This window comes from Odontesthes bonariensis, chromosome 21, assembly GCF_027942865.1.
Source record: "Odontesthes bonariensis isolate fOdoBon6 chromosome 21, fOdoBon6.hap1, whole genome shotgun sequence".
Taxonomy (NCBI): Eukaryota; Metazoa; Chordata; class Actinopteri; order Atheriniformes; family Atherinopsidae; genus Odontesthes; species Odontesthes bonariensis.
Window position 1 is genome coordinate 1,622,220 of NC_134526.1, and position 14,032 is coordinate 1,636,251.

The 14,032-nt window shown below is 44.6% G+C and overlaps 1 protein-coding gene across 14 annotated transcripts in view; it reads left to right on the top strand.

Annotated features, from left to right (window-relative positions):
* Nucleotides 1–14,032, top strand: part of LOC142372135 (protein NLRC3-like) — a 22,737-nt gene continuing 8,705 nt past the window's right edge. For 4 of the 14 annotated variants that reach the window (XM_075454953.1, XM_075454960.1, XM_075454956.1 and 1 more), the window contains exons 1-10: nucleotides 3–65; nucleotides 2,692–2,785; nucleotides 4,309–4,371; nucleotides 5,196–5,309; nucleotides 5,612–5,731; nucleotides 9,022–9,168; nucleotides 9,501–9,608; nucleotides 9,912–10,031; nucleotides 13,236–13,370; nucleotides 13,703–13,810. In XM_075454953.1, the coding sequence (XP_075311068.1) occupies nucleotides 4,352–4,371; nucleotides 5,196–5,309; nucleotides 5,612–5,731; nucleotides 9,022–9,168; nucleotides 9,501–9,608; nucleotides 9,912–10,031; nucleotides 13,236–13,370; nucleotides 13,703–13,810 (872 nt within the window). In that variant the 5' untranslated portion in view covers nucleotides 3–65; nucleotides 2,692–2,785; nucleotides 4,309–4,351. Of the gene's footprint in view, nucleotides 66–2,691; nucleotides 2,786–4,308; nucleotides 4,372–4,568; nucleotides 4,864–5,195; nucleotides 5,310–5,611; nucleotides 5,732–9,021; nucleotides 9,169–9,500; nucleotides 9,609–9,911; nucleotides 10,032–13,235; nucleotides 13,371–13,702; nucleotides 13,811–14,032 lie in introns of those variants that run through there. The other 10 variants (XM_075454961.1, XM_075454959.1, XM_075454955.1 and 7 more) reach the window with 10 other exon arrangements.

Consider the following 14,032-nt stretch of genomic DNA (forward strand, 5'->3'; position numbering starts at 1 on the left):
AAGCAGCTCACCTGAGTCTCAGTCTGTCGAGCGGAGTCTTCTTCTTCTTCAGCTCTGAACAATCTGTAAGTTCAAACTTTCCTGTTTGTTTTTGCTCTGTGATGTTGGAGAATATGTTCACTTCTTATTTCCGAACAAACTCTGATCAGTTTGTGTTTGAAGACAAATCTACATGATTATCAGATTATTGATTAACTGGAATCAAACAACATGATGATCAGATTATATGTTTATGTTTAATGATTTTTTTTATTTAAGTTAAAATATATTTATCACATTCATGACCATAAAAATAGCCGTTAAATCTCAAACACCCCTGAGGTGGATCGTACCATTTTCTAACAGGTTTGGTGATTATTATCTGAAAGGAGAGACAGATGTGTCATGTACAGACACGTAAGGCGGCCATTTTATAGTCACACTGTAATGGGAGCAGACATAACACAGAGGCTGTCATAAAGCTGTTTTAACAGGTCAGCCATCTTGGCTGTGCCCTTATAAGGAGGGTCAGCTGTGTGATTAGTTGCTATGGAGACAGCTGTGTGTGTAAGAGCAGAGGAGCTCTGACTGACAGGGAGACCTTGGTGCGCAATACTGAAATGTTTGCCTCGAACAAACAGTCGCTGTTCAAAAACTATAAGCTATATCTGAAAACTTCTTCAACTGTGAGCGCCAGAAGGGACGGCAGAAGCCACTGGTGTATTTTTCATGCTGCTCCTATGTACGGAATTTTTTTAATAGCAGTTTTAAAAGCAGCCTTCACATTGATTTCATAAAGAGATGAGGCGACCTGGTTATAATGGCCGTCAATGGCAGCCCGAGTGGTCGCTCTATGCGCTCGGAGGTGATTTGAGAGAAAACCGTGAGGCCAAGCACAATGAAGGTAACTTTGGGTGAAAGAGGACAAAAATACCTACATTTTGAAGGATAATTTGTCTGGGTCCAGCAGATATTTTGGATGTGAGAGAAGTTTGTTTGAGTGATTTTGGTATTAATTTCAAGCTGGTAAAAACAGAGTGTGAGACCCCAGGACAGCAGAGTGAGAGGAGTCCTGATTTTTCCTAAAAGTTAAACTGCTGTTGTGTCAAAGCTTTACAATATATCAGCAAACCCTTTAGTTCAGTTACAGTTTAGTCTTTCCTGACCCGTTTAAACTTTGAATGATGTCTCTGTGATGAAGTATGGCTGAGTTATGAGGCCTCCAAATGGGGCTATTTTGTCCCATTATACATGAATTTTAATGCATTTTCAAAGGACCAAAATTCCCAAGTTTTGATTTTGATTTAATTTCAGCTCCTTTTTCTCAGTATTTAGACTTTTGATCAGCTTTATTAAAAGCCTCACACAGCTCAGATCTAACATCCGTCAATGTTTGTATTTGCTGTTAAAAAGTCCTCTGAAGTTTGCTGTTAATCACAGTTAGAATAATTCAGTGCTTTGAGTTGAGCTCTTTCTGTTCAGTGGTTGACTCTAAACCTGATTAGATTGTAAATGTTTAGTATGTGCAGATGTTGTACTGTTTGTGTAGAACACTGTATGTTTCCATGTGGTTATCAACAGTCATTATTACAATTTTAGTAACTACACTGAAGTATTTAAGTGTTAAAAAAACACATAAGAGTGTTTGTTTGTTCACTCTGAGCATCGTGAGAAGGGTTAATGTCTTCAGATGTCAGCATCTGACTTTAACCGAGTCTGAGCGGTCCGACGACATATTTTCACACTGAAGAGATGAAGGTGTGGCTGTCTTACAGATCTCATAGTTGGATAAACAATGTTTAGACTTTACTAAATCATCCTGTAACTTCAGTTATTCTGTAACTTTCCTCTATTTACTGTTAAATGAAACTAGCTGCTGAATTTAAGCTCATACTAACCTATGAGGCAGATTAGCTTGAAAGCTCTCAGCATTACATCATGTAATGATGTTATGTGTGCTAATCAGATCAACTCCCAGCTGTAACAGTAACTGATGAAAATAAATCAGCCTGCTTTCTTTTTGGCCTTGTCTCACATTGAAACAGAACTTGACTCTGTTAGTTTCCTCATCTGTTTTACTCTGATTTTCTAATGAACATACATGATATTTTCCTTTCAATGTTGAAGGTTCAGAGCTGCCTGTGAAATATCTGAACAAAGAAAAGGAAACCAGCAGACACTGAAAAGTCATGGAAAGATCTGATCCAGTTTGTAGGAGATAAATCAACTGCTGTTCACTGTAAATATGAAACACTGTGGTATCCATGTCTCCTCCCATCATCCCCATCACAGCACCACTGTTGGAGCTGATACAGATACACAGGAGAGAGGACTTTTAACAGTTTATTAGTATCAGTTTTACACTCAGACAGCTGGATCCAGGATGACTCTGATTGGTGTGCAGACCAGAGAGATGTCACCTTGATGTGTTCACAGTTGGTCACATGATGACAGATGTTTTTAGTCTACCTGCACACATCTGGTGCATCTGAAGCAGCACTGAAGCTACAGAGCTCCTGCACAGAACAAATCCCAGTTTAAACCGTGGTTTGAATGTTTCTGATGGCGATTCTGGAGAATCTCAGAGAACATTCAGAGAGAACGGCTGAATAAATATTTTCAGATCAGAGTTTGCTGTTCAGGAACTTGGAGGTGTGTTTAACATGAACTCCACTGGTCAGACAGGTTCTATCTGTCCCGCCTCCATCACAGGTGGACTCGGCTCTGACTGGTTCCAGGAAGCAGCTCACCTGTGTCTCAGTCTGTCGAGTGGAGAGTCTTCTTCTTCTTCAGCTCTGAACAATCTGTAAGTTCAAACTTTCCTGTTTGTTTCTGATGTTGGAGAACATGTTCACTTCTTATTTCAGAACAAACTTTGATCAGTTTGTGGTTGAAGGCGAATCTACATGATTATCAGGTTATTGATTAACTGGAATCAAACAACATGATGATCAGATTATATGTATATGTTTCATGTTTTTATTTTATTTACTACAATTTTCTAACAGGTTTGGTGATTATTATCTTAAAGGAGAGACGGATGTGTCATGTACAGACACGTAAGGCGGCCATGTTGTAGTCACATTGTAATGGAAGCAGACATAACACAGAGGCTCTCATAAAGCTGTTATAACAGGTCAGCCATCTTGGCTGTGCCCTTATAAGGAGGATCAGCTGTGTGATTAGTTGCTATGGAGACAACTGTGTGTGTAAGAGCAGAGGAGCTCCGACTGACAGGGAGACCTTGGTGCTCAATACTGAAATGTTTGCCCCGAACAAACAGTCGCTGTTCAAAAACTACAAGTCATATCTGTAAGATTCTTCAACTGTGAGCGCCAGAAGGGACGGCAGAAGCCACTGGTGTATTTTTCATGCTGCTCCTATGTACGGTATTTTTTTAATGGCAGTTTTAAAAGCAGTCTTTACATTGATTTGATAAAGAGATGAGGCGACCTGGTTATAATGGCCGTCAATGGCAGCCCGAGTGGTCGCTCTCTGCGCTCAGAGGGGATTTGAGAGAAAACCGTGAGGCCAAGCACAATGAGGGTGACTTTGGGTGAAAGAGGACAAAAATACCTACATTTTTAAGTAAATTTTGTCTGGGTGCAGCAGACATTTTGGACGTGAGAGAAGTTTGTTTGAGTGATTTTGGTATTAATTTCAAGCTGGTCAAGATAGAGTGTGAGACCCCAGGACAGCAGAGTGAGAGGAGTCCTGATTTTTCCGAAAAGTTAAACTGCTGTTGTGTTAAAGCTTTACAATATATCAGCAAAGCCTTTAGTTCAGTTAAAGTTGAGTCTTTCCTGACCCGTTTAAACTTTGAATGATGTCTCTGTGATGAAGTATGGCTGAGTTATGAGGCCTCCAAATGGGGCTATTTTATCCCATTATACATGAATTTTAATGCATTTCCAAGTTTTTATTTAGATTTAATTTCTGCTCCTTTTTCTCAGTATTTAGACTTTTGATCAGCTTTATTAAAAGCCTCACACAGCTCAGATCTAACATCTGTCCCTGTTTGTATTTGCTGTTAAAAAGTCCTCTGAAAACTAAACTGACAGAATCCTTCATCATCGTCATCGGGACCATGAGGTGTGTGCTGGGCTGTAGCTCCATGCCTCCCTCTAGTGGACAGGTGGTGGAAGTACAGCAGCTGATGGCAGCTTCCTCTGCCTCAGCACTCCTGTCTGACTGCATTCAGCTGACACTGATATGAAACAGAGAATCAGAGCCAATCAGAGGAGGAGCAGCTGATCTTTTTAAAGCACAGATGATGGAAAAGAGGATGTGAGTTGATGTGCAGATGAATGATGTGTGTTTCCTCTGCAGATGAAGGTAGAAAGTGTGTGTGAGCTGATGTGAGTTCAGCAGCATGGATCCATCTGACAGAAAGTAAGTCTTCAGTATTCAAACCAAGCTGACTAACAATTAAGATGATCAATAGTTCTCAGTTCAAATATTTGATATCTGTATAATTTATTAATATTCATCATGCCCAGCTACATAGTCCAGGATTTTATTATTATCAACACAAGCCTGATAGCTTCTCTGCAGCTAAAGCTGCGTCGACGTCACTTCTGGGATCTGGGAACTTCAAAGTAAGATGAGGGTTGATCTACTACTGTAGACAACAAAGCAAGGCTGCTCAATTTCTCCATTGATAAAATAATTTCAAAACTCTACAACATAAAAATTCATAAAAAATCATGTAGAATATAGCATATACTTTGTTGTCTACAGTAGTAGATCAACCCTCATCTTACTTTGAAGCTCCCAGATCAAGGAAGTGACGTCGACGCAGCTTTAGCAGCAGAGAAGCTATCAGGCTTGTGTTGATAATAATAAACTCCTGGACTATTTTCAAACTTCCAAATGCATCGTTTGGTGAGTACAGACCATATTTGTGATTTTAGTGACATGTGATTTTAGTGTGGTAATTTTGGAGATACTGCCAGGTTCCATTAACCCTTGTACTAAGCTATTCGGGATAACTCAGTAACTCAGCTGATGTTCAGCCAATATCGGAAAAACTTCGGGTGGGCTACTTGGCTGGATGTCACGGTTCAAATGACCCCAGGTTGAATCTACTCCGGAGTATCACTTTAACTTGTTAGATTTAATCTCAAAACAAAACTGTCACATTTTTACTTTTTAATCCAAACTGAATTTGACTGAACATGTAAATTTAAATTAGACAACTGTTTTTTTCCTGTTAGCAGCTCTCAGAGACCTGAACCTGAACCTGAACCTGAATACAGCAGTGGGTCCTTTCCGAGAGGTTCAGTGGGAAATCTTTCGAGGAACAACCGGAGTCTTTCATCAGGCTATCCGTGAGTATCTGTCAGTGTTCAGTGGAGGCTGCATCATGTTTCAGATGAATTATTTCAGACTTGGATCAGTTCTTGATGTCTCTGATGAGATTAATTAGCTGCATCATGTGTGTAATGTGATGTTTACTTTAGTCTTTCTGCTCTTTATTGAAACTAAGTGTATTTTTCAGTTAATCTATTTTCTTTACTTTTTCTTTACTTTTTTAATTTATTTAATTTCTGTCACATTTTTACTTTTTAATATAAACTGAATTGTACTGAACATGTAAATTTAAATTAAACAAGAGTTTTTTTCCTGTTAGCATCTATCAGAGACCTGAACCTGAACCTGAACCTGAACCCAGCTGTGTGTCCATGCAGAGCGACAGGTCAAAGGGTCATCTTATTGACTTTAAAGCAGACCAACGTTCACGGCCTCAGAGGTGAGCTGTATGTAAATGGTGTAACACTGTAAAATGTACGAGAGTCAGTTTGAACAGTTCTTATTCCAACTTGTGTTTAATGTGAGCTCTGATTCACATCCATTTCATGTTCACATGTGAAACTGTCAAAGTGGAAAGAATGGATGTTAAAATAGGTCTCTTTTAGGGGGTAAAATATTAATAATATTTATTATATGGGACCTTTTTCTAAAATAAACGTCATGAACAAAGTCAGCTGCTTTACAAACAGTCTAACATGAACAAAGTCAGCTGCTTTACAAACAGTCTAACATGAACAAAGTCAGCTGCTTTACAAACAGTCTAACATGAACAAAGTCACATGGATCAATAACATGAAGCTGAACCTCAGTACAGCAGTGGGTCCTTTACGAGAGGATCAGAGGAAAATATCCGGGGTTAGGGTTGGGGCTGTGGTTCTTTGGGGCTGTGGTTCTTTGGGCTGTGGTTCTTGGGGCTGTGGTTCTTTGGGCTGTGGTTCTTTGGGGCTGTGGTTCTTTGGGGCTGTGGTTCTTTGGGGTGTGGTTCTTTGGGCTGCGGTTCTTGGGGCTGTGGTTCTTGGGGCTGTGGTTCTTTGGGGCTGTGGTTCTTTGGGCTGTGGTTCTTTGGGGCTGTGGTTCTTGGGGCTGTGGTTCTTTGGGCTGTGGTTCTTTGGGGCTGTGGTTCTTTGGGGCTGTGGTTCTTTGGGGTGTGGTTCTTTGGGCTGCGGTTCTTGGGGCTGTGGTTCTTGGGGCTGTGGTTCTTTGGGCTGTGGTTCTTTGGGGCTGTGGTTCTTTGGGGCTGTGGTTCTTTGGGGCTGTGGTTCTTTGGGGCTGTAGTTCTTGGGGCTGTGGTTCTTTGGGGTTGTGGTTCTTTGGGGCTGTGGTTCTTTGGGGTGTGGTTCTTTGGGCTGTGGTTCTTTGGGGTTGTGGTTCTTTGGGCTGTGGTTCTTTGGGGCTGTGGTTCTTTGGGGCTGTGGTTCTTTGGGCTGTGGTTCTTGGGGCTGTGGTTCTTGGGGCTGTGGTTCTTGGGGCTGTGGTTCTTGGGGCTGTAGTTCTTGGGGCTGTGGTTTTTGGGGCTGTGGTTTTTGGGGCTGTAGTTCTTGGGGCTGTGGTTCTTGGGGCTGTGGTTCTTGGGGCTGTGGTTCTTGGGGCTGCGGTTCTTGGGGCTGCGGTTCTTGGGGCTGTGGTTCTTGGGGCTGTAGTTCTTGGGGCTGTGGTTCTTGGGGCTGTGGTTTTTGGGGCTGTGGTTCTTGGGGCTGTAGTTCTTGGGGCTGTGGTTTTTGGGGCTGTGGTTCTTGGGGCTGTAGTTCTTGGGGCTGTAGTTCTTGGGGCTGTGGTTCTTGGGGCTGTAGTTCTTGGGGCTGTGGTTTTTGGGGCTGTGGTTCTTGGGGCTGTGGTTTTTGGGGCTGTAGTTCTTGGGGCTGTAGTTCTTGGGGCTGTGGTTCTTTGGGGCTGTGGTTCTTGGGGCTGCGGTTCTTGGGGCTGCGGTTCTTGGGGCTGTGGTTTTTGGGGCTGTAGTTCTTGGGGCTGTGGTTCTTGGGGCTGTGGTTCTTGGGGCTGTGGTTCTTGGGGCTGTGGTTTTTGGGGCTGTGGTTCTTGGGGCTGTAGTTCTTGGGGCTGTAGTTCTTGGGGCTGTGGTTCTTGGGGCTGTAGTTCTTGGGGCTGTGGTTTTTGGGGCTGTGGTTCTTGGGGCTGTGGTTTTTGGGGCTGTAGTTCTTGGGGCTGTAGTTCTTGGGGCTGTGGTTCTTTGGGGCTGTGGTTCTTGGGGCTGCGGTTCTTGGGGCTGCGGTTCTTGGGGCTGTGGTTTTTGGGGCTGTAGTTCTTGGGGCTGTGGTTCTTGGGGCTGTAGTTCTTGGGGCTGTGGTTCTTGGGGCTGTAGTTCTTGGGGCTGTAGTTCTTGGGGCTGTGGTTTTTGGGGCTGTGGTTTTTGGGGGTGTGGTTCTTTGGGGCTGTGGTTCTTTGGGCTGTGGTTCTTTGGGCTGCGGTTCTTTGGGGCTCTGGTTCTTGGGGCTGTGGTTCTTGGGGCTGCGGTTCTTGGGGCTGTGGTTCTTTGGGGCTCTGGTTCTTTGGGGCTGTGGTTCTTTGGGGCTCTGGTTCTTTGGGGCTGTGGTTCTTTGGGCTGTGGTTCTTTGGGGCTGTGGTTCTTTGGGCTGTGGTTTTTGGGGCTGTGGTTCTTTGGGCTCTGGTTCTTGGGGCTGTGGTTCTTGGGGCTGTGGTTCTTGGGGCTGTGGTTCTTTGGGGCTGTGGTTCTTGGGGCTGGGGTTCTTTGGGGCTGTGGTTCTTTGGGCTGTGGTTCTTGGGGCTGTGGTTTTTGGGGCTGTGGTTCTTTGGGGCTGTGGTTCTTGGGGCTGTGGTTCTTTGGGCTGTGGTTCTTTGGGCTGTGGTTCTTTGGGCTCTGGTTCTTGGGGCTGTGGTTCTTGGGGCTGTGGTTCTTTGGGGCTGTGGTTCTTGGGGCTGTGGTTCTTTGGGGCTGTGGTTCTTGGGGCTGTGGTTCTTGGGGCTGTGGTTCTTGGGGCTGTGGTTCTTTGGGCTGTGGTTCTTGGGGCTGTGGTTTTTGGGGCTGTGGTTCTTTGGGGCTGTGGTTTTTGGGGCTGTGGTTCTTTGGGGCTGTGGTTCTTTGGGCTGTGGTTCTTTGGGCTGTGGTTCTTGGGGCTGTGGTTCTTGGGGCTGTGGTTCTTTGGGCTGTGGTTCTTTGGGCTGTGGTTCTTTGGGGCTGTGGTTCTTGGGGCTCTGGTTCTTGGAGCTGTGGTACTTTGGGCTGTGGTTCTTTGGGCTGTGGTTCTTTGGGCTCTGGTTCTTGGGGCTGTGGTTCTTGGGGCTGTGGTTCTTTGGGCTGTGGTTCTTTGGGCTGTGGTTCTTTGGGGCTGTGGTTCTTGGGGCTGTGGTTCTTTGGGCTTTGGTTTTTTCTGATCCCTCCTCGCATCCTCCCAGATGTGCGTTAGATCCACCCTCCACGTGTGAAGTGGCGTCTGCACAAAGTAGTCCAGTATGTCATTTGTCACCTCTAATTTCCTCCACAACCATTTCTCCAGCTCGAAAAAGAAGAGGTCACCTACCAGATGTCTCTGATGAGATTAATTAGCTGCATCATGTGTGAAATCTGATGTTTACTTTAGTCTTGCAGCTCTTTATTAAAACAAAGTGTATTTTTAAATTGATTTGTTGATATATTTGTATAATTTTATTGATGTAATTTAAAACCAAAACTGTCAAATTTTTACTTTTTAATCCAAACTGAATTTTACTGAACATGTAAATTTAAATTAAACAAGTGTTCTTCTTTCCTGTTAGCAGCTATCAGAGACCTGAACCTGAACCTGAACCTGAACCTGAACCTGAACCTGAACCTGGACCTGAACCCAGCTGTGTGTCCTTTAAGAGCGACTGGTCCAATCCTCGGATAATTAATTTCCAACATGATGTTCCATCAGACCAACAGTGAGTAGCTGTCAGTGTTCAGTGGAGGCTGCATCATGTTTCAGATGAATTATTTCAGACTTGGATCAGTTCTTGATGTCTCTGATGAGATTAATTAGCTGCATCATGTGTGTAATGTGATCTTTACTTTAGTCTTTCTGCTCTTTATTGAAACAAAGTGTAATTTTCAATTAATTTATTCAAAATGTATAATTTTACTGATATGTCAGTCAGTGATGTTAACTTGTTAGATTTAATCTCAAAACAAAACTGTCACATTTTTACTTTTTAATCCAAACTGAATTTGACTGAACATGTAAATTTAAATTAGACAACTGTTTTTTTCTTGTTAGCAGCTATCAGAGACCTGAACCTGAACCTGAATACAGCAGTAGGTCCTTTCCGAGAGGTTCAGTGGGAAATCTTTCGAGGAACAACCGGAGTCTTTCATCAGCCCAACAGTGAGTATCTGTCAGTGTTCAGTGGAGGCTGCATCATGTTTCAGATTAATTATTTCAGACTTGGATCAGTTCTTGATGTCTCTGATGAGATTAATTAGCTGCATCATGTGTGTAATGTGATGTTTACTTTAGTCTTTCTGCTCTTTATTGAAACAAAGTGTATTTTTCAGTTAATCTATTTTCTTTACTTTTTTAAAACTTTTTTAAATTTATTTAATTTCTGTCACATTTTTACTTTTTAATATAAACTGAATTGTACTGAACATGTAAATTTAAATTAAACAAGAGTTTTTTTCCTGTTAGCATCTATCAGAGACCTGAACCTGAACCTGAACCTGAACCCAGCTGTGTGTCCATGCAGAGCGACAGGTCAAAGGGTCGTCTTATTGACTTTAAAGCAGACCAACGTTCCCGGCCTCAGAGGTGAGCTGTGTGTAAATGGTGTAACACTGTAAAATGTACCAGAGTCAGTTTGAACAGTTCTTATTCCAACTTGTGTTTAATGTGAGCTCTGATTCACATCCATTTCATGTTCACATGTGAAACTGTCAAAGTGGAAAGAATGGATGCTAATATAGGTCTCTTTTAGGGGGTAAAATATTAATAATATTTATTATATGGGACCTTTTTCTAAAATAAACGTCATGAACAAAGTCAGCTGCTTTACAAACAGTCTAACATGAACAAAGTCAGCTGCTTTACAAACAGTCTAACATGAACAAAGTCACATGGATCAATAACATGAAGCTGAACCTCAGTACAGCAGTGGGTCCTTTACGAGAGGACCAGAGGAAAATATCCGGGGTTAGGGTTGGGGCTGTGGTTCTTTGGGGCTGTGGTTCTTTGGGGCTGTGGTTCTTTGGGGCTGTGGTTCTTTGGGCTGTGGTTCTTGGGGCTGTGGTTCTTGGGGCTGTGGTTCTTTGGGGCTGTGGTTCTTTGGGCTGTGGTTCTTGGGGCTGTGGTTCTTGGGGCTGTGGTTCTTGGGGCTGTGGTTCTTTGGGGCTGTGGTTCTTTGGGCTGTGGTTCTTGGGGCTGTGGTTCTTTGGGGCTGTGGTTCTTTGGGCTGTGGTTCTTGGGGCTGTGGTTCTTTGGGCTGTGGTTCTTTGGGCTGTGGTTCTTGGGGCTGTGGTTCTTGGGGCTGTGGTTCTTTGGGGCTGTGGTTCTTTGGGCTGTGGTTCTTTGGGCTGTGGTTCTTGGGGCTGTGGTTCTTGGGGCTGTGGTTCTTTGGGGCTGTGGTTTTTGGGGCTGTGGTTCTTTGGGCTGTGGTTCTTGGGGCTGTGGTTCTTTGGGGCTGTGGTTCTTGGGGCTGTGGTTCTTTGGGGCTGTGGTTCTTGGGGCTGTGGTTCTTGGGGCTGTGGTTCTTGGGGCTGTGGTTCTTTGGGGCTGTGGTTCTTGGGGCTGTGGTTCTTTGGGGCTGTGGTTCTTTGGGCTGTGGTTCTTGGGGCTGTGGTTCTTGGGGCTGTGGTTCTTTGGGGCTGTGGTTCTTTGGGCTGTGGTTCTTGGGGCTGTGGTTCTTGGGGCTGTGGTTCTTTGGGGCTGTGGTTCTTTGGGGCTGTGGTTCTTTGGGGCTGTGGTTTTTGGGGCTGTGGTTTTTGGGGCTGTGGTTCTTTGGGCTGTGGTTCTTGGGGCTGTGGTTCTTTGGGGCTGTGGTTCTTGGGGCTGTGGTTCTTTGGGGCTGTGGTTCTTGGGGCTGTGGTTCTTGGGGCTGTGGTTTTTGGGGCTGTGGTTCTTTGGGGCTGTGGTTCTTTGGGGCTGTGGTTTTTGGGGCTGTGGTTTTTGGGGCTGTGGTTCTTTGGGCTGCGGTTCTTTGGGCTGTGGTTTTTGGGCTGTGGTTCTTTGGGCTGTGGTTTTTGGGGCTGTGGTTCTTTGGGGCTGTGGTTCCTTGGGCTGCGGTTTTTGGGGCTGTGGTTCTTTGGGGCTGTGGTTCTTTGGGGCTGTGGTTCTTTGGGGCTGTGGTTTTTGGGGCTGTGGTTCTTGGGGCTGTGGTTCTTGGGGCTGTGGTTCTTGGGGCTGTGGTTCTTTGGGGCTGTGGTTCTTGGGGCTGTGGTTCTTTGGGGCTGTGGTTCTTGGGGCTGTGGTTCTTGGGGCTGTGGTTCTTGGGGCTGTGGTTCTTTGGGGCTGTGGTTCTTTGGGCTGTGGTTCTTGGGGCTGTGGTTCTTGGGGCTGTGGTTCTTTGGGGCTGTGGTTCTTTGGGGCTGTGGTTCTTTGGGGCTGTGGTTTTTGGGGCTGTGGTTTTTGGGGCTGTGGTTCTTTGGGCTGTGGTTCTTGGGGCTGTGGTTCTTTGGGGCTGTGGTTCTTGGGGCTGTGGTTCTTTGGGGCTGTGGTTCTTGGGGCTGTGGTTCTTGGGGCTGTGGTTTTTGGGGCTGTGGTTCTTTGGGGCTGTGGTTCTTTGGGGCTGTGGTTTTTGGGGCTGTGGTTTTTGGGGCTGTGGTTCTTTGGGCTGCGGTTCTTTGGGCTGTGGTTTTTGGGCTGTGGTTCTTTGGGCTGTGGTTTTTGGGGCTGTGGTTCTTTGGGGCTGTGGTTCCTTGGGCTGCGGTTTTTGGGGCTGTGGTTCTTTGGGGCTGTGGTTCTTTGGGGCTGTGGTTTTTGGGGCTGTGGTTTTTGGGGCTGTGGTTCTTTGGGCTGTGGTTCTTGGGGCTGTGGTTCTTTGGGGCTGTGGTTCTTGGGGCTGTGGTTCTTTGGGGCTGTGGTTCTTGGGGCTGTGGTTCTTGGGGCTGTGGTTTTTGGGGCTGTGGTTCTTTGGGGCTGTGGTTCTTTGGGGCTGTGGTTTTTGGGGCTGTGGTTTTTGGGGCTGTGGTTCTTTGGGCTGCGGTTCTTTGGGCTGTGGTTTTTGGGCTGTGGTTCTTTGGGCTGTGGTTTTTGGGGCTGTGGTTCTTTGGGGCTGTGGTTCCTTGGGCTGCGGTTTTTGGGGCTGTGGTTCTTTGGGGCTGTGGTTTTTGGGGCTGTGGTTCTTTGGGGCTGTGGTTCTTTGGGCTGTGGTTCTTTGGGCTGTGGTTCTTGGGGCTGTGGTTCTTGGGGCTGTGGTTCTTTGGGCTGTGGTTCTTTGGGGCTGTGGTTCTTGGGGCTCTGGTTCTTGGAGCTGTGGTACTTTGGGCTGTGGTTCTTTGGGCTGTGGTTCTTTGGGCTCTGGTTCTTGGGGCTGTGGTTCTTGGGGCTGTGGTTCTTTGGGCTGTGGTTCTTTGGGCTGTGGTTCTTTGGGGCTGTGGTTCTCGGGGCTGTGGTTCTTTGGGCTTTGGTTTTTTCTGATCCCTCCTCGCATCCTCCCAGATGTGCGTTAGATCCACCCTCCACGTGTGAAGTGGCGTCTGCACAAAGTAGTCCAGTATGTCATTTGTCACCTCTAATTTCCTCCACAACCATTTCTCCAGCTCCAAACAGAAGAGGTCACCTACCAGATGTCTCTGATGAGATTAATTAGCTGCATCATGTGTGAAATGTGATGTTTACTTTAGTCTTGCAGCTCTTTATTAAAACAAAGTGTATTTTTAAATTGATTTGTTGATATATTTGTATAATTTTATTGATGTAATTTAAAACCAAAACTGTCAAATTTTTACTTTTTAATCCAAACTGAATTTTACTGAACATGTAAATTTAAATTAAACAAGTGTTTTTCTTTCCTGTTAGCAGCTATCAGAGACCTGAACCTGAACCTGAACCTGAACCTGAACCTGGACCTGAACCCAGCTGTGTGTCCTTTAAGAGCGACAGGTCCAATCCTCGGATAATTAATTTCCAACATGATGTTCCATCAGCCCAACAGTGAGTAGCTGTCAGTGTTCAGTGGAGGCTGCATCATGTTTCAGATGAATTGTTTCAGACTTGGATCAGTTCTTGATGTCTCTGATGAGATTAATTAGCTGCATCATGTGTGTAATGTGATCTTTACTTTAGTCTTTCTGCTCTTTATTGAAACAAAGTGTAATTTTCAATTAATTTATTCAAAATGTATAATTTTACTGATATGTCAGTCAGTGATGTTAACTTGTTAGATTTAATCTCAAAACAAAACTGTCACATTTTTACTTTTTAATCCAAACTGAATTTGACTGAACATGTAAATTTAAATTAGACAACTGTTTTTTTCTTGTTAGCAGCTATCAGAGACCTGAACCTGAACCTGAATACAGCAGTAGGTCCTTTCCGAGAGGTTCAGTGGGAAATCTTTCGAGGAACAACCGGAGTCTTTCATCAGCCCAACAGTGAGTATCTGTCAGTGTTCAGTGGAGGCTGCATCATGTTTCAGATTAATTATTTCAGACTTGGATCAGTTCTTGATGTCTCTGATGAGATTAATTAGCTGCATCATGTGTGTAATGTGATGTTTACTTTAGTCTTTCTGCTCTTTATTGAAACAAAGTGTATTTTTCAGTTAATCTATTTTCTTTACTTTTTTAAAACTTTTTTAAATTTATTTAATTTCT